Source organism: Engystomops pustulosus, chromosome 6, assembly GCF_040894005.1.
Source record: "Engystomops pustulosus chromosome 6, aEngPut4.maternal, whole genome shotgun sequence".
NCBI lineage: Eukaryota > Metazoa > Chordata > Amphibia > Anura > Leptodactylidae > Engystomops > Engystomops pustulosus.
Window position 1 is genome coordinate 4,801,973 of NC_092416.1, and position 19,511 is coordinate 4,821,483.

Genomic DNA, 19,511 nt, shown 5'->3' on the forward strand with positions numbered 1-19,511 from the left:
GCACCAGGAAGAAGAAGGTGAACTCCAGGGACCTGAGCGGGGAAGCGACACATGCAGGATATCGGGTGCAGGATCTTAGTGACTCCCCGCACAGCACATTATACATGGACAATGCACTTACATGCACCAGGAAGAAGAAGGTGAACTCCAGGGACCTGAGCGGGGAAGTGACACATGCAGGATATCGGGCGCAGGATCTTAGTGAGTCCCCGCACAGCGCATTATACACAGACAATGCACTTACATGCACCAGGAAGAAGAAGGTGAACTCCGGGGACCTGAGCGGGGAAGCAACACATGCAGGATATCGGGCGCAGGATCTTAGTGACTCCCCGCACAGCACATTATACACGGACAATGCACTTACATGCACCAGGAAGAAGAAGGTGAACTCCGGGGACCTGAGCGGAGAAGTTACACATGTAGGATATCGGGTGCAGGATCTTAGTGACTCCCCGCACAGCGCATTATACACGGACAATGCACTTACATGCACCAGGAAGAAGAAGGTGAACTCCGGGGACCTGAGCGGGGAAGTGACACATGCAGGATATCGGGGGCAGGATCTTAGTGACTCCCTGCACAGCGCATTATACACGGACAATGCACTTACATGCACCAGGAAGAAGAAGGTGAACTCCAGGGACCTGAGCGGGGCAGTGACACATGCAGGATATCGGGTGCAGGATCTTAGTGACTCCCAGCACAGCGCATTATACACGGACAATGCACTTACATGCACAAGGAAGAAGAAGGTGAACTCCGGGGACCTGAGCGGGGAAGCGACACATGCAGGATATCGGGTGCACGATCTTAGTGACTCCCAGCACAGCGCATTATACACGGACAATGCACTTACATGCACCAGGAAGAAGAAGGTGAACTCCAGGGACCTGAGCGGGGAAGCGACACATGCAGGATATCGGGTGCAGGATCTTAGTGACTCCCCGCACAGCACATTATACACGGACAATGCACTTACATGCACCAGGAAGAAGGTGAACTCCGGGGACCTGAGCGGGGAAGTGACACATGCAGGATATCGGGGCAGGATCTTAGTGACTCCCCGCACAGCGCATTATACATGGACAATGCACTTACATGCACCAGGAAGAAGAAGGTGAACTCCAGGGACCTGAGCGGGGAAGTGACACATGCAGGATATCGGGCGCACGATCTTAGTGACTCCCCGCACAGCGCATTATACACGGACAATGCACTTACATGCACCAGGAAGAAGAAGGTGAACTCCGGGGACCTGAGCGGGGAAGCCACACATGCAGGATATCGGATGCAGGATCTTAGTGACTCCCCGCACAGCGCATTATACACGGACAATGCACTTACATGCACCAGGAAGAAGAAGGTGAACTCCGGGGACCTGAGCGGGGAAGTGACACATGCAGGATATCGGATGCAGGATCTTAGTGACTCCCCGCACAGCGCATTATACACGGACAATGCACTTACATGCACCAGGAAGAAGAAGGTGAACTCCGGGGACCTGAGCGGGGAAGCCACACATGCAGGATATCAGACGCAGGATCTTAGTGACTCCCCGCACAGCGCATTATACATGGACAATGCACTTACATGCACCAGGAAGAAGAAGGTGAACTCCGGGGACCTGAGCGGAGAAGTTACACATGTAGGATATCGGGTGCAGGATCTTAGTGACTCCCCGCACAGCGCATTATACACAGACAATGCACTTACATGCACCAGGAAGAAGAAGGTGAACTCCGGGGACCTGAGCGGGGAAGTGACACATGCAGGATATCGGACGCAGGATCTTAGTGACTCCCCGCACAGCGCATTATACATGGACAATGCACTTACATGCACCAGGAAGAAGAAGGTGAACTCCGGGGACCTGAGCGGAGAAGTTACACATGTAGGATATCGGGTGCAGGATCTTAGTGACTCCCCGCGCAGCGCATTATACACGGACAATGCACTTACATGCACCAAGAAGAAGAAGGTGAACTCCGGGGACCTGAGCGGGGAAGTGACACATGCAGGATATCGGGTGCAGGATCTTAGTGACTCCCCGCACAGCGCATTATACACGGACAATGCACTTACAAGCACTAGGAAGAAGAAGGTGAACTCCAGGGACCTGAGCGGGGAAGCGACACATGCAGGATATCGGGGGCAGGATCTTAGTGACTCCCCGCACAGCACATTATACACGGACAATGCACTTACATGCACCAGGAAGAAGAAGGTGAACTCCGGGGCCCTGAGCGGGGAAGCGACACATGCAGGATATCAGGGGCAGGATCTTAGTGACTCCCCGCACAGCACATTATACACGGACAATGCACTCACTGACGTTTAGTGACAATTCTTTGAGATGTAGAAGCAGGAAACATGAGCAAGCGAGAAGATCCGAGGCCAAACTCTGATGTGAGGAGAAGAGCGAATGTGAAAACGTCGGAGCTTGTGGGGACTCAGTGTGGTAAAAAAAAAATTGCCAAGTGGTCCCATCTGCCCCCTGCTCCAGGTCCCATCTGCCCCCTGCTCCGGGTCCCATCTGCCCCCTGCTCCGGGTCCCATCTGCCCCCTGCTCCGGGTCCCATCTGCCCCCTGCTCACCAACACCGGGCCAGAAATAGCACTATTCACAGAACCAGTCAGTGACCGCAGCAGATCCAGTGACGTGACTTGATCTCCTGATCTGGCGTACTGTGACCTTCTCCAAACATTCACATGCACATGTCCGACTCTTCCTCACTTTTTACACCACTAATGAGGAGCTTAAAGTTACCTGGAGAGAGGCCCTGACAATTCCTGGGATCCCTGCATCACACTGCTGCCTTCTTACCGTCCTGAGATCCTTCCTGGTTTATCTATCAACCCTACTTATAAAATCATCTCCAGCTTCTCCTGAAGTGGGCGGGCACTTCCTGGGTGTGACATCAGCTGAGGCCAGAGCTGCTTCCCTCACTTCCCATAATTCTGAGCTCTCCACACATGCAGTAGCAACCCAGCCAATCAGGACACAGAGGGGGTCATTTACTAAGGGCCCGAATCACGCGATTCAATCGGGTATCCCGCCGATTTCCGTTTTGCGCCGAATTCCGACGGGATTTTGGCGCACGGGATCTGATTGTGGCGCATCGGTGCCGGGTTGCATGCAACGTAAATAAGGGGCGTGGCCGTCGGAGAACCCGATGCATTCGGAAAAACCGAGGAATTAAAAAAAAAAAAAAAAAGTGTCGCTTGACACGCACTTACCTGCACCAAGGATAGACTGGTGAACTCCAGCGGACCTCAGCGCAGCAGCGACACCTGGTGGACATCAGGCGCACGACCTTAGTGTATCCCGGAAGACCCGAATCAGCGTCGGAGAACGCGCAGCTGGATCGCGACTGGACCAGGTAAGTAAATGACCCCCAGAATCTCAGGCTGCAGCCTCTCCTCAGGGTTACTGCAGTACAGCACAGATGTGACCCTGTCACCTATATACACCTATGCAGTGTTACCCCCTGTAATGGGGTCCTGTGTGAGGTTCTGTAATGGGGGTCCCGTGTGAGGTTCTGTAATGGGGGTCCTGTGCGAGGTTCTGTAATGGGGGTCCTGTGTGTGGTTCTGTAATGGGGGTCCTGTGTGAGGTTCTGTAATGGGGGTCCTGTGTGTGGTTCTGTAATGGGGGTCCTGTGTGAGGTTCTGTAATGGGGGTCCTGTGTGAGGTCCTGTAATGGGGGTCCTGTGTGAGGTTCTGTAATGAGGGTCCTGTGTGAGGTTCTGTAATGGGGGTCCTGTGTGAGGTTCTGTAATGGGGGTCCCGTGTGTGTGGTTCTGTAATGGGGGTCCCGTGTGTGTGTGGTTCTGTAATGGGGGTCCCGTGTGTGTGGTTCTGTAATGGGGGTCCTGTGTGTGTGGTTCTGTAATGAGGGTCCTGTGTGTCGTTCTGTAATGGGGGTCCTGTGTGAGGTTCTGTAATGAGGGTCCTGTGTGAGGTTCTGTAATGGGGGTCCTGTGTGTGGTTCTGTAATGGGGGTCCTGTGTGAGGTTCTGTAATGGGGGTCCTGTGTGAGGTCCTGTAATGGGGGTCCTGTGTGAGGTCCTATAATGGGGGTCCTGTGTGAGGTCCTATAATGGGGGTCCTGTGTGAGGTTCTGTAATGGGAGTCCTGTGTGTGGTTCTGTAATGGGGGTCCTGTGTGAGGTTCTGTAATGGGGGTCCTGTGTGAGGTTCTGTAATGGGGGTCCTGTGTGAGGTGCTGTAATGGGGGTCCTGTGTGTCGTTCTGTAATGAGGGTCCTGTGTGAGGTTCTGTAATGGGGGTCCTGTGTGTGGTTCTGTAATGGGGGTCCTGTGTGTGTGGTTCTGTAATGGGGGTCCTGTGTGAGGTTCTGTAATGAGGGTCCTGTGTGAGGTTCTGTAATGGGGGTCCTGTGTGAGGTTCTGTAATGAGGGTCCTGTGTGTCGTTCTGTAATGAGGGTCCTGTGCGAGGTCCTGTAATGGGGGTCCTGTGTGTGGTTCTGTAATGGGGGTCCTGTGTGAGGTTCTGTAATGGGGGTCCTGTGTGTGGTTCTGTAATGGGGGTCCTGTGTGAGGTCCTGTAATGGGGGTCCTGTGTGTGGTTCTGTAATGGGGGTCCTGTGTGAGGTTCTGTAATGGGGGTCCTGTGTAAGGTTCTGTAATGGGGGTCCTGTGTGTGGTTCTGTAATGGGGGTCCTGTGTGAGGTCCTGTAATGGGGGTCCTGTGTGAGGTTCTGTAATGGGGGTCCTGTGTGTGGTTCTGTAATGGGGGTCCTGTGTGTGGTTCTGTAATGGGGGTCCTGTGTGTGGTTCTGTAATGGGGGTCCTGTGTGTGGTTCTGTAATGAGGGTCCTGTGTGTGTGGTTCTGTAATGGGGGTCCTGTGTGTGGTTCTGTAATGAGGGTCCTGTGTGAGGTTCTGTAATGGGGGTCCTGTGTGTGGTTCTGTAATGGGGGTCCTGTGTGTGGTTCTGTAATGGGGGTCCTGTGTGTGGTTCTGTAATGGGGGTCCTGTGTGTGGTTCTGTAATGGGGGTCCTGTGTGTGGTTCTGTAATGAGGGTCCTGTGTGTGTGGTTCTGTAATGGGGGTCCTGTGTGTGGTTCTGTAATGAGGGTCCTGTGTGAGGTTCTGTAATGGGGGTCCTGTGTGAGGTTCTGTAATGGGGGTCCTGTGTGTGTGGTTCTGTAATGGGGGTCCTGTGTGTGTGGTTCTGTAATGAGGGTCCTGTGTGAGGTTCTGTAATGGGGGTCCTGTGTGAGGTTCTGTAATGAGGGTCCTGTGTGAGGTTCTCTAATGGGGGTCCTGTGTGAGGTTCTCTAATGGGGGTCCTGTGTGAGGTTCTGTAATGGGGGTCCTGTGTGAGGTTCTGTAATGGGGGTCCTGTGCGAGGTTCTGTAATGGGGGTCCTGTGCGAGGTTCTGTAATGGGGGTCCTGTGCGAGGTTCTGTAATGGGGGTCCTGTGCGAGGTCCTGTAATGGGGGTCCTGTGTGTGGTTCTGTAATGGGGGTCCTGTGTGTGGTTCTGTAATGGGGGTCCTGTGCGAGGTTCTGTAATGGGGGTCCTGTGTGAGGTTCTGTAATGGGGGTCCTGTGTGAGGTTCTGTAATGGGGGTCCTGTGTGAGGTTCTGTAATTGGGGTCCTGTGTGAGGTTCTGTAATGGGGGTCCTGTGCGAGGTTCTGTAATGGGGGTCCTGTGCGAGGTTCTGTAATGGGGGTCCTGTGTGAGGTTCTGTAATGGGGGTCCTGTGTGAGGTTCTGTAATGGGGGTCCTGTGCGAGGTTCTGTAATGGGGGTCCTGTGTGAGGTTCTGTAATGGGGGTCCTGTGTGAGGTTCTGTAATGGGGGTCCTGTGTGAGGTTCTGTAATGGGGTCCTGTAATGGGGTCCCATGCTTGTCTCCACTTGTTTAGGAGCATGGGTCGTGTGCCTGGCTCTGTTATTATGTCTCCTGTGACTCTCCCATCCTACTTTTATCCCTTTACAAGGACATGAGCAGATTTAACACGATTCTATGTCACAGAAAGCTACAAACCATTAAGGTGTACAAACATGGCCGCAACTCCCGCCCTGTCACCCGCCGCTTCCGGGAGTACAATGATGGCTTCTAACAGACTTCCGGCACTTTATAGGAAAAAAAATGGCCGCGGTCAACTTCCGGTACGTTTTGTACAGCTGGAAGGGGATCACTTCCGGGGCGGGAGGTTTGGTCGAGGTATGAGAATCGCATGTGTTGTGCTCTGTGTGTATTGTGCGTTATTTTGTCTCCTCCTGCCTGTGTGTGTGGCGGGGATCCCTCGTTATCACTAGAAGCCCCATAGTGTGAGCCCTGGACCCCAGCACAGCCTCATACAGCGCAGGTGCCGTCACAGTGTATCAGTGTGTTACTACTCGCCTCTTCTCTCATATGTTGTGATTTCCGGGTGTGCGGCAGATATTGGGGTCACCGCTCGTCCCATTATCCCCCCATTCAGTGACATCAGGGTGAGACGGGAGCTCATGTCGCTGCGTTATAGGAGCAGCCGTTCAGGAGACTGGGAAAGTTGGGTCTCCGCATAGGCTCATGTCTGTGTACACACGTATTATGGTTTGAATGAATTTTATGAATGTAAACAAGACCAACAGCCTAGTGACCCCCGGCGCTCTGTGACTTGTAGTGCAGGTGATCGGGAGCGCCCCCCGGAGACAGCGAGAGGAGGAAGATGCCGGAGATCAGACTGAAGCACGTGGTGTCCTGCAGCAGCGCCGACACGGTGAGCACCGCCGCTAGGGGGTCCAGTCAGCCCTGCCGGAGGGGGTGTCTGGGTCCTGTCAGCCCTGCCGGAGGGGGGGGGGTCTGGGTCCTGTCAGCCCTGCCGGAGGGGGGGGGGGGTCTGGGTCCTGTCAGCCCTGCTGGAGGGGGTGTCCGGGTCCTGTCAGCCCTGCGGGAGGGGGGAGGGGGCGCGGGGTCCGGGTCCTGTCAGCCCTGCAGAAGGGGTTGTCCCCGGGTCCTGTCAGCCCTGCGGGAGGGGGTGGTGGTGTCCGGGTCCTGTCAGCCCTGCGGGAGGGGGTGGTGGTGTCCGGGTCCTGTCAGCCCTGCGGGAGGGGGGGGGGGTGGTGTCCGGGTCCTGTCAGCCCTGCGGGAGGGGGGGGGGGGGGTGGTGTCCGGGTCCTGTCAGCCCTGCGGGAGGGGGGGTGGTGTCCGGGTCCTGTAAGCCCTGCGGGAGGGGGTGGTGGTGTCCGGGTCCTGTCAGCCCTGCGGGAGGGGGGTGGTGGTGTCCGGGTCCTGTCAGCCCTGCGGGGGCCCGGGTCCTGAGGCTGACCTATGATGTCCCCAGCTCTTACTGATCTCTTACTGAGTGTTCTGGTTCCTATAGACGCACACAGCAGAGAACCTCCTGAAGCCGGACACCTACCGGAAGTGGAAAGCCAAGCAAGCAGGGGAGAAGCAGATCTCCGTCATCCTCCAGGTACGGGGCACAGGGTGGGGGAGGCAGATCTCCGTCATCCTCCAGGTACAGGGCACAGGGTGGGGGAGGCAGATCTCCGTCATCCTCCAGGTACGGGGCACAGGGTGGGGGAGGCAGATCTCCGTCATCCTCCAGGTACAGGGCACAGGGTGGGGGAGGCAGATCTCCGTCATCCTCCAGGTACGGGGCACAGGGTGGGGGAGGCAGATCTCCGTCATCCTCCAGGTACGGGGCACAGGGTGGGGGAGGCAGATCTCCGTCATCCTCCAGGTACAGGGCACAGGGTGGGGGAGGCAGATCTCCGTCATCCTCCAGGTACGGGGCACAGGGTGGGGGAGGCAGATCCCCATCATCCTCCAGGTAGGGGGCGCAGGGTCTGATGGTGACTGATGAACATGTAATAATGGGGGGAGGGTCTCTTGTAACTTCCTGACAACCTGTAGTAGTCGGAGGATCTGACACCTGGATTGGTCGCTCCAGTCTCACCACTTGTTTTCCTTGTCTCTCCCTGAAGCTGGAGAAGGAGGAGCAGATCCACAGCATCGACATCGGAAATGAAGGCTCTGCCTTTGTGGAGGTTCTGGTCGGACGCTCCACCGCAGTCAGCGAGCAGGAATATGAGGTGAGGACCAATCCGCTTCATTGTTTGTTACAGTGTATCAGTGCAGCTTCTATTTGTCTCTCTGAACAGCTGATAGATGCGATGTTACTGGTCTGGTTCTCCTGCAGTGCACCCAATACAGCGGTCACTAATGCTGCACGGTCTTCAGGCCGTCTGCTCGTACAGTCCAGGAGATCAGATCCAGACCCTTTAACCCGTTATGTACCACAGTAGATACATGGAGAGGGAGGGGGCACCCTGTCTCCTGGGGTACATAACAGGTTAAAGGATCTGATTTCCCAGACTGGATGAGCAGTCAGCCTGAAGACCGTCCAGAATTAGTGCCCATAGTCGCTGGGGCCTCCAGAACTGCCATATAGAACAATGTCCTAGGACCTGGGGGTCTCAGTACAATGATATGTGTGATGTCATCATCAGGTTCTCCTGGGAATGTCGTCCTTTATGTCACCCAGCGAGAGCAAGAGCGGCAGTAACCTGAATCGCACGCGGATGTTCGGGCCGGACAAGCTGGTGAAGGCAGCAGCCGAGAAGAAGTGGGACCGGGTGAAGATTGTCTGCACACAGCCATACACCAAGGTGAGCCGCGCGCACAGTGTAGAGGCGGCGCAGTCCTAACGCTGCTTTTAATGAACATAAAGTAACTTACAAGGTCCTTGTCCCTCCTCCCCTAGAACCTGGCGTACGGCCTCTCATTCATACGTCTCCATTCTCCTCCGGACAAGGACGAGCCTCCGCCATCCTCCCCGGTCAGTATCTTCTTGCTTTACACTTCAGACCTGAGTGACTGCTGAGCCTCCTGTGATGGAGCGAGTGCGGCTGCATTGCTGGGAGGGGAGATATCTGATTGTATGTACTGTGCGTGATGTACGGGCGAATACATGGAGAAATCTCCTGTCCTGGAGGGGGCGCCACTTTCTGCCTCATTGAGCTTTCCTTCTCTTGTCCCCGCAGAAGCTCACCAAGCTGGGGCAGTTTAAGGTGAAGGAGGAGGAAAGCCCATCCCCCTCCATGCGGCCTGGAAGCCTTTTTTTCAATCGTACGAACAAAACTGAAGTGACTCCTACAAAAGGTAAGTGACACTGAGGTATGTCATGTGCACTACTAGAGGGGTTACCTGCCAACACCCCAGACCAGACAATACATAATAATACAGACCCCCAGACAATACATAATAATACAGACCCCAGACCAGACAATACAGAATAATACAGACCCCCAGACCAGACAATACATAATAATACAGACCCCAGACCAGACAATACAGAATAATACAGACCCCCAGACCAGACAATACAGAATAATACAGGCTCCAGACCAGACAATACAGAATAATACAGACCCCCCCAGACCGGACAATACATAATAATACAGACCCCCAGACCAGACAATACATAATAATACAGACCCCAGACCAGACAATACAGAATAATACAGACCCCCCCAGACCAGACAATACAGAATAATACAGACCCCCAGACCAGGCAATACATAATAATACAGACCCCCAGACCAGACAATACATAATAATACAGACCCCCAGACCAGACAATACAGAATAATACAGACCCCCCAGACCAGACAATACAGAATAATACAGACCCCAGACCAGACAATACAGAATAATACAGACCCCAGACCAGACAATACAGAATAATACAGACCCCGGACCAGACAATACAGAATAATACAGACCCCCAGACCAGACAATACAGAATAATACAGACCCCCAGACCAGACAATACAGAATAATACAGACCCCCCCAGACCAGACAATACATAATAATACAGACCCCGGACCAGACAATACATAATAATACAGACCCCCAGACCAGACAATACAGAATAATACAGACCCCCAGACCAGACAATACATAATAATACAGACCCCCAGACCAGACAATACATAATAATACAGACCCCAGACCAGACAATACATAATAATACAGACCCCAGACCAGACAATACATAATAATACAGACCCCCAGACCAGACAATACAGAATAATACAGACCCCCAGACCAGACAATACAGAATAATACAGACCCCCAGACCAGACAATACAGAATAATACAGACCCCCAGACCAGACAATACAGAATAATACAGACCCCCAGACCAGACAATACAGAATAATACAGACCCCCAGACCAGACAATACAGAATAATACAGACCCCCAGACCAGACAATACAGGATATACTGTATATACAGAGGATATGGTAAGCGTTCAGTGTTTGTGGGCAGTGACCTGGCTCTGATCTTGTCCCTCTTGTCCCCCCGTAGCTGCGCAGACCAGCTATGCAGCGGTGGCATTACAGGGGAGCGGCTCTGCGGACCCCAGCACTGAGAAGCCGCCCACCAAGACGCCCCCGAGCAGCAGCGCCACAAAGGTGAGGCCACGTCTTATATATGTGATCCAGGCCCCGTGTCCTGCAGCCTGACAGATCCCGGGATCTCTGTCTCCTCTAGGATCCGACTTCTGGAAAACGAAAGTTTGAGTTCAAAAAAGATCCTTCCGGTCCCCCACCCACCAAGCCGTCCCCATCCCACTCCAAAGAGAGCAACTCGCAGCCCCCACCCAAAAAGATCAAAGGTAACGTCCTGACTGTGGCGCTGCATTACCAGACGCAACCTATGGACAGGGGGGGCGCTGTTTCTGCCATATAGTATAATGGTCAATGGCTTTAGTGTAAAAGTCTGTTTTCAGTCTTTAAGGGGTTAACCTTGCAGTTTTGATGTTTCAGCGGAGTCACAACCTACCCCCCCAGTAAAGAAGACCCCTCCCCCGGAGAAGCCGGCTCACAAGAAGCCGGCCCCCAGCCCCCAGCCCATGGAGCTGAGCCGCGTCCTGCAGGGCACCGTGTTTGTACTGAGCGGATTCCAGAATCCATTCCGATCCGACCTCCGGGATAAAGCGCTGGAGATGGGGGCCAAGTACAGACCGGACTGGACCCCGGACAGCACCCACCTCATGTAGGTGCCCCCCTCTCTCCTACACCCCACCCTCTTATCTCCTCTCGCTGAAGCCTCGTGTCACTGTGTGTTTTTTAGATGTGCGTTTGCCAACACCCCGAAATATAGTCAGGTGAAAGCTGCGGGAGGAACCATCGTCCGCAAGGAGTGGGTCCTGGACTGTTACCGCAAGAAGCAGAGACTGCCCCACAAAAAGTAAGTCCCCAGCTCTGGGCTCTGTGTGATCCAATAGAGCAGGAGAATGTAAGACTTCATGTCAGATTACAGCTCTCCATAGAAGTCTATGGGGGGGACAGAGGGAGAGGTAGATACATGGTGCTGCTATGTTACTGCCCTTCTGTCAGATTACAGCTCTCCATAGATGTCTATGGGGGACAGAGGGAGAGGTAGATACATGGTGCTGCTATGTTACTGCCCTTCTGTCAGATTACAGCTCTCCATAGATGTCTATGGGGGACAGAGGGAGAGGTAGATACATGGTGCTGCTATGTTACTGCCCTTCTGTCAGATTACAGCTCTCCATAGATGTCTCTGGGGGACAGAGGGAGAGGTAGATACATGGTGCTGCTATGTTACTGCCCTTCTGTCAGATTACAGCTCTCCATAGATGTCTATGGGGGACAGAGGGAGAGGTAGATACATGGTGCTGCTATGTTACTGCCCTTCTGTCAGATTACAGCTCTCCATAGATGTCTATGGGGGACAGAGGGAGAGGTAGATACGTGGTGCTATGTTACTGCCCTTCTGTCAGATTACAGCTCTCCATAGAAGTCTATGGGGGACAGAGGGAGAGGTAGATACATGGTGCTGCTATGTTACTGCCCTTCTGTCAGATTACAGCTCTCCATAGATGTCTATGGGGGACAGAGGGAGAGGTAGATACATGGTGCTGCTATGTTACTGCCCTTCTGTCAGATTACAGCTCTCCATAGATGTCTATGGGGGACAGAGGGAGAGGTAGATACGTGGTGCTATGTTACTGCCCTTCTGTCAGATTACAGCTCTCCATAGATGTCTATGGGGGACAGAGGGAGAGGTAGATACGTGGTGCTATGTTACTGCCCTTCTGTCAGATTACAGCTCTCCATAGATGTCTATGGGGGACAGAGGGAGAGGTAGATACATGGTGCTGCTATGTTACTGCCCTTCTGTCAGATTACAGCTCTCCATAGAAGTCTATGGGGGACAGAGGGAGAGGTAGATACATGGTGCTGCTATGTTACTGCCCTTCTGTCAGATTACAGCTCTGCAGCATGTCTATGGGGGACAGAGGGAGAGGTAGATACATGGTGCTGCTATGTTTCTGCCCTTCTGTCAGATTACAGCTCTCCATAGAAGTCACTGGGGGACAGAGGGAGAGGTGGATACATGGTGCTGCCATGTTACTGCCCTTCTGTCAGATTACAGCTCTCCATAGATGTCTATAGGGGGCAGAGGTAGAGGTGGATACATGGTGCTGCTATGTTACTGCCCTTCTGTCAGATTACAGCTCTCCATAGATGTCTATGAGGGACAGAGGGAGAGGGAAGATACATGGTGCTGCTATGTTACTGCCCTTCTGTCAGATTACAGCTCTCCATAGATGTCTATGGGGGACCGAGGGAGAGATGGATACATGGTGCTATGTTACTGCCCTTCTGTCAGATTACAGCTCTCCATAGAAGTCTATGGGGGACAGAGGGAGAGGTAGATACATGGTGCTGCTATGTTACTGCCCTTCTGTCAGATTACAGCTCTCCATAGATGTCTATGAGGGACAGAGGGAGAGGTAGATACATGGTGCTGCCATGTTACTGCCCTTCTGTCAGATTACAGCTCTCCATAGATGTCTATGAGGGACAGAGGGAGAGGTGGCTACATGGTGCTATGTTACTGCCCTTCTGTCAGATTACAGCTCTCCATAGATGTCTATGAGGGACAGAGGGAGAGGGAAGATGCATGGTGCTATGTTACTGCCCTTCTGTCAGATTACAGCTCTCCATAGAAGTCTCTGGGGGACAGAGGGAGAGGTAGATACATGGTGCTGCTATGTTTCTGCCCTTCTGTCAGATTACAGCTCTCCATAGATGTCTATGAGGGACAGAGGGAGAGGGAAGATGCATGGTGCTATGTTACTGCCCTTCTGTCAGATTACAGCTCTCCATAGAAGTCTCTGGGGGACAGAGGGAGAGGTAGATACATGGTGCTATGTTACTGCCCTTCTGTCAGATTACAGCTCTCCATAGAAGTCTCTGGGGGACAGAGGGAGAGGTAGATACATGGTGCTGCTATGTTACTGCCCTTCTGTCAGATTACAGCTCTCCATAGAAGTCTATGAGAGACAGATTGAGGAGCAGAATCCTGGTGCTGCCATGTTTCTGTCCTTCCTCTGTGGCTTCTGGAGACTGAGTCCTGGACATTTTACTGAAGACCATCCATGGGGAAGCTGCAGAGATCTCAGTGGTTTTAGTCTTGATCCATTATGTCTGTTTCAGGTATTTGATGGACGGAGGCGACAGCAGCAGCGAGGAGGAGGATGACGACAGCGAGGAAGAGTCTCCACCGCGACACAAGGCCCCTGCACACAGAGCGGTAATGGTCCTGATATCACCTCGCTGGGGTCATGGATCGGGGTTGGCCGCTCCCCTGGAAGTCTTCATGTTTGGCCGAGCGTAGGGGAGTACTGGGAGATGATGGGCGCTGTAGTTCTGTGGTTTTCTTAACCTTTTCTCACATCTTTGTTCTAGAATCCGGACCCTGGACGGACCAACCACAAGAACCAGTCACCCGGTCCTGCAAAGGCCAAACCCACAAAAACTGCAGTGAAAGAAGAGAGCGAGGAAGAGGAAGAAAAACCCGGCATCGGGCAAAGAGGGAAACCCCTGCAAGAGGAGGATGAATATGGGGGGTCCACAGACGAGGAGGACGGAGGTGAGAGCTGCTGCTGACTCTTCTGTGTCCTTTAAAGCTACATTTTCCATTAATACGAAAATAATCCCATGAGAGCGCCACCCTCGCCCTGTGGTGGGGTCCGGGATTGCAGAAGTCGCAGGCTTTCAGAGGCCTATGATTGGCTGCTGCAGAATGTCGATGCTGGTGTCAACTGAGCAGCAGCCGGCGGAGGAGTGAGAGAGGTGATTGGCTTAGGGAACAATCCCTTTAAGTTAAAGGGGTGTTAATAGTTTAGAGCCCACATAGTAAATTCGAATTGATCGCCCAATGTGAACCAGCGAGAAGTTGCAGCAGTTCTTTCCCGCAGCGTCCTACTCGTGTACTAACCCTGCGGCTTCATCCTCATTTACAGGTGGAGGTCGCGGTCAGGACGACGACTCCGGGGGCGACACAGAGGACGAGCTGAGAAAGTGAGTGCTCAAGTATCTGCAAATCCTGAGTGTTGTAGTCAGAGAGCGCCATTCTCTATGTAGTGGCTAAACCGAGTCACTGCAGCTCAGCTGTGATGTCTGCACTATCCTGGTTTGACCACTACACAGAAAATGGCGCTGTCTGCTTCCTGTTCCATTACTATGCATTGGATGCTGGGTGTTAGTCCTGCACCTGTTTTGTGAATATTTAATGAATATTTAGAGCCTGCAAAACCCCTTAAAGTAATTCTGTAATTCTTAAAGGACATCTACCACCAGCATGAAACACTGTATGCAAATGAGTCTGAGGGGCTCCATAGGTGTTAATGGAGCCTGGAGCCCCTCAGGCTCATTTGCATACCGTCTTTCATCCTGGTGGAAGATGCCCTTTAAGTACTTGCTGTCAGTGAATATGATCGTTCATGTTTACATCAGGTGATGTGTGCAGATCTGCTGTGTAAGCGGACAGCTTCCGTTCAATGGCAGGAAGCAGAGATCTTGTACACAGATACACACCCTGGATATATCTCCTCCTCCTTTGCTTCATGGTCTTGTCCTCTTCAGGATGGAGGAGCAGAAGCGGTCGCTGAAGAAGGAGCCGCCCGGAGAAGATCCCTACGCCGGGTCAACGGATGAGAACACGGATGTGGAGGAAGAGCCGGAGGTTGATCTGCCCATTCCCGAGCTTCCAGGTGGGTGACGCCTGTGGACAATGGCTGCTGCTCTGTTAAAGGGGAAGTCCAATAACTGCAAATGGAGAAGTCTCCCCCTTCAGGTCTTGTCTATGGGCTAGCCCCCGCACATTCACCAGAGCTTCAGTACAAAGACTTACAGGACATCACCAGAATTTCTGTGCCGGATCATCTGGGACTGATGCCACACGTGGTCACAGCTTCTGTGCGGTATTGCAGATGACTTGTATAATTTCTTGCACTGCCAGATACCACCCAGGGACTGCTGGGGCGCTGATTTTGAAGGAAAACGCTGTTTTTTAATCCTGACCCCTTGGGGAAGGGGGGCGGGGCAGACCGGATGGCTCCTCCCACCTGTCTATACATGGCTGTGTGCCTATAGGTCTATACGTTGTGTGTAATGATGTGTTTGTCCCTTCTAGATCTCTTTGTTGGGAAGCATTTCTTCCTGTACGGCGATTTCCCTTCTGCGGAGCGGCGTCTGCTGCAGCGCTACATCACAGCGTTCAACGGGTGAGTGCACGGGCCATGCCATCCACCCCCCCACCCACAGGGGGACAGACCCCCAGTACTCACAGCAATAGGGGCTGCATGTCACTCCTGCGCTGGGCCTGCTGCACACCAGGGCTGTGTTATCGAGGGGAACTTCCAGAACCCAGTTATCCAGATAACGTGGGGGAGGGGTCTGACTACTCAGTAATGACAGGAGTTTGGATAGAAGTGTCTGTATCCGCTGTATACTGTGTCCTGTCTCTACAGGGAGCTGGAGGAATACATGAACGAGAAGGTGCAGTACGTCATCACCGCCCAGGATTGGGATGACAGCTTCGAGGAGGTGAGGCCTGAGGGTGCGCTGCTGGTGACGCTGGGGTGACTGTGTCCGGGCACAATGTTGATGGGGGTCCGCGCTGCACAATGCTGATGGGGGTCCGCGCTGCTGGTGCACCCTCCCTCCTGATCTTGCCCTCCTCTCTCCGCCAGGCTCTCAATGATAACGCCAGTCTGTCCTTTGTCCGTCCGCGCTGGATCTACAACTGCAACGAGAGGCAGAAGTGCATCCCCCACCAGCCGTACGTGGTGGTGCCGCTGGCGTAGCCGACCCCTCCCCCGAGGACGTGTGATTATTACACTGGGAGGAGAATTACCAGCACCACATAGGATTCTGGACTGTCAGGGTGTGGGAAAGCTGGGTGAAAGCTTTCCCATTACTATGCCAGGAGGCTGCACTCACACCAGTGCGTTGTTATTTGTAGGTCAATTCTTATACAGATTACACTATAGGGAAGGACTATAACTCCCATCGGGCAGCGTTACTCCCTCATACAGAAGGGTCGGGGGATCAGAGAATTGGAGGACGAGCCTGATTTTCCTTTTATTGGATCATCCTCCTTTGGATCGCTCCTGCACCTACCTCTGTGTGTAAGTAGCCTCCGCCAGCGAGACACAACAGAACAAAGCTACTCAGAATTTTACTACAACCAGTGGATGTGCACAGCCCCTTGGTGCAGACTTATGTGTTGCCATAGTTACAGACTACAACCTGCTTTGCATAGTGTTTGTTATGACACAGAGTTGTGGGTGGGAGTGGTCACAGTGTGTGGTCTGTTACCTTGGAAACACATGAGCCTGTGCAGGAGCTGTGGACACTGTCGGAGGTGCAGATAAAGGAGACGTCCGTCTCTGTGACGCCGGTGCTGATCTGCCGCTCGCTGACGTTTTGCTGTAAGGTTTGTAACTAGGACGTTTCTTCCTGTTTTCTTTGTACGAAGACTAAAATGTAGTAAATCTAATATTTTTTAAGTTGGTCGGAGCTCGTTACTCTGTAGTTCTGATGACGATTATTATGTGATGTGTGTGGAGGGGCCAGGGGACGGGCAGATGGAGGCTGATATGTTCCATCCATTACAGGAGGAAACGGGTGATTCTGGGGGGGGGGGGGGGGGGGGGGAGCAGAGCCCCCTCCATCCCTAATTCTAACACAGGCAGAGGAGTTCCACTGATGGTGACCTTTCATCAGATCTAAACTTTGGACTTCCAGCTCAGTAATAAAGATGCTACAACTGCCTAGAGCACTTCCCATAATTACTGGAGCTGCACTTTCCTGACCTGGCCACTACACAGAGAGCGGAGCTGTTCGTATGGCGCCAAGATCCACCAATGGAGTGTCCGACCCTTCCACCGACCTGATATGGATGTGCGGAGAGTTCAGCAATCTCAAGAGAGGCTGCAAAACACATTGAACTCTCTAAAACCCTCATACAACTTAGGATATGACCCCTTTCAGAGATTAACTTCATACCTTCTAACTTCAGGGTGGGGTCGGACTCCTGGCATCACCCTTACAGCTGCTACACAGTGGACCCCACTCCTACCCGTCTTATCCTAAGCGTAAACCATCGGAGTCCTCGAAGAGCTTCTAGAATCCCCCCCGCGTGATGTCGGTGTGGTCTACAGACGTGTGACTTACCACTAGACCTTCTGGGTTAGTACATGACGTCGTGGGCACTAAGCTGCCGGGTAGAGGCTACAGCAGTCAGATCGCCCCAATCGTGGCCGGTGTGTCCTAGCCAACATGAAGTCCAAGCATCTGCTGAAGGAACGGAGTCTCGTCAACCATCGACTTATCCAAAGTTTTCTTTTTATTCTCTTTTGCTAATGCATTGTTAGTAATACCACATGGAGAATCAATCTAACAGGAGCGGACTACAGAAGAGGCTTCGTTACAAAAGAGCCCGGGTGAAGTGTTACAGCAGAGACTACTTCTGGAAGGTTGCTTGAGCAAGACGCAACTTTTACAAGGTCTATAGTCCATAACATTGGCAAGTGTTGTCCTCGGCCACGTAGACCGATGCTGCGTCGCTTCTCCCATCTGCTTCTGCCAACCAATGGCATTGGGAAGCCTCCACTCGCTGGTTGTGCGACGGATGGTGCAACCTCTAGCTTTATGGGTAGCGTCATCCACCTCTGGATGTGGAGTCTCTCCACTTGTCGTAGAGGACTGTCAGTTCTCTCAGAAGGATATAAACCCCTATGAGGTGGTAAAGTCAACACAAAACATGGTGGTCTAATCCATCTATGGATCCTTGAGATAGAACACACCTCCCGGGACTGGAAGCTGAACGCTTGGGTCAGTGACGAGGAGGAGATTCCGAATGTTCACAATATAATCCTTATCCCCCCCCATGACAATGAGCTGATAGTCTACTGATCCAACCGCTTGGCCCAGTGTGGAAGGTTACGGAAGGAAGGCTGGTTCTTGCAAACAGATCAAGAAGCGCAGTTAACAAGTGAGGTAACGTCGGGTCATGGGAAGAGACCGCTTTCTCCCCCACTTTACACAATCAAAACTTAGGTTGTCGTGGAAGACAAAGGTGGTTCTCGAAAAGGAAAGAACAAATCACAAATGGTTAAATATGCACAACAGATACGTTCAGGTGGAGAGGGGGCTCTACAAGACGACAACCTTTTGATTATTGCAAAATACATACAGACACTGCACTTTTCACCCTGAGGACAGAGGTTCGGAGACGAGTGTGAGAGCGCCCCCTTGTGTGGATAGGGGGGTCGCTCGTGAACTTTCTGTGTTAATCATTGCAGTAACATGCCATGTGCAGTACAGTAGTCCTAGGAGATGTATGCAACCACCACAATCACAGATCTCTCTGAGCCCTTCATCCACAACGCATGTAGAGAAATATACCTCAGGCCTCGTCGTTCGGTCACTTCTATCTCGATTGTTTGTGGTGGCTCCTAATAAGTAATGGCAGACTCTACGTCAGGCAACTAGAGCCGCATTTTGGTGGAAGGTTATAGTCTATGATGAGGACTGTCACATGAACCACCAGAAGTCTAAAAAGTAATGGCAGAAGAACAGGCTTCAAGTTTTATTTTTTATGGTTTTCCACCATGACTTTTAAAGTTTGGCCGGGAGATGAGCGACTGCTCCATCGTTTTCCATACAATGACCCGACGTGGTTCCAGCCTTGTGGAGCGTCTTTCACTCTGAAGTATTTTGCATCCATTTCTCTTATAAATCTTAGCTTTGGCTTACAAATAGTGATGCAAAGTACTACAAACGTGAAAGTGGCCAAATGCACGTAATCTGATGTCCACGTACCAAAAATAGCATGAACTGGGTGTCATGTCTTACAGAAGATACACGGTTCAGAACAGGCATGGGAAGCGGAGGCCAAGGAAGACCAATGGCCTCCAGAAGAGAAGTCAAACCACATGAGCCTCGCTGTGCATCTGCATTCCCACGGACATACAACTTATATCATGGACTGAACGCTGTCCTGGGGTCCTTACACTATAGTCCCAAATTATAAAGAATCTCTCCAAGCAGCAAAATCAAAAACTCTTTCGCTTTTGAGTCAGTCTCACCGCTACCGGTCCTGTCAAAACCCTCTCGATAACATTGCCTCAACCCGATAATCTGTTTCACAGCACA

General features: G+C 52.5%; 1 protein-coding gene across 2 annotated transcripts; it reads left to right on the forward strand.

The window, feature by feature from the left end:
• Positions 1–6,120: 6,120 nt before the first annotated feature.
• XRCC1 (X-ray repair cross complementing 1) lies at positions 6,121–16,865 on the forward strand. Of its 2 annotated transcripts, none has more exons than XM_072113803.1 (18): positions 6,121–6,201; positions 6,644–6,739; positions 7,343–7,435; positions 7,950–8,057; positions 8,475–8,633; positions 8,729–8,803; positions 9,009–9,126; positions 10,339–10,445; positions 10,525–10,648; positions 10,800–11,028; positions 11,107–11,223; positions 13,503–13,599; positions 13,755–13,938; positions 14,312–14,369; positions 14,934–15,061; positions 15,484–15,574; positions 15,821–15,896; positions 16,043–16,865. In XM_072113803.1, the coding sequence occupies exons 2-18, from the start codon at positions 6,689–6,691 to the stop codon at positions 16,154–16,156; spliced, it is 1,929 nt and encodes a 642-aa protein (XP_071969904.1). In that variant the 5' UTR covers positions 6,121–6,201; positions 6,644–6,688; the 3' UTR covers positions 16,157–16,865. The 2 variants fall into 2 exon arrangements, with proteins under 2 accessions (XP_071969904.1, XP_071969905.1); XM_072113804.1 differs by lacking the exon at positions 6,121–6,201 and adding an exon at positions 6,209–6,346.
• The last annotated feature ends 2,646 nt before the right edge of the window (positions 16,866–19,511 follow it).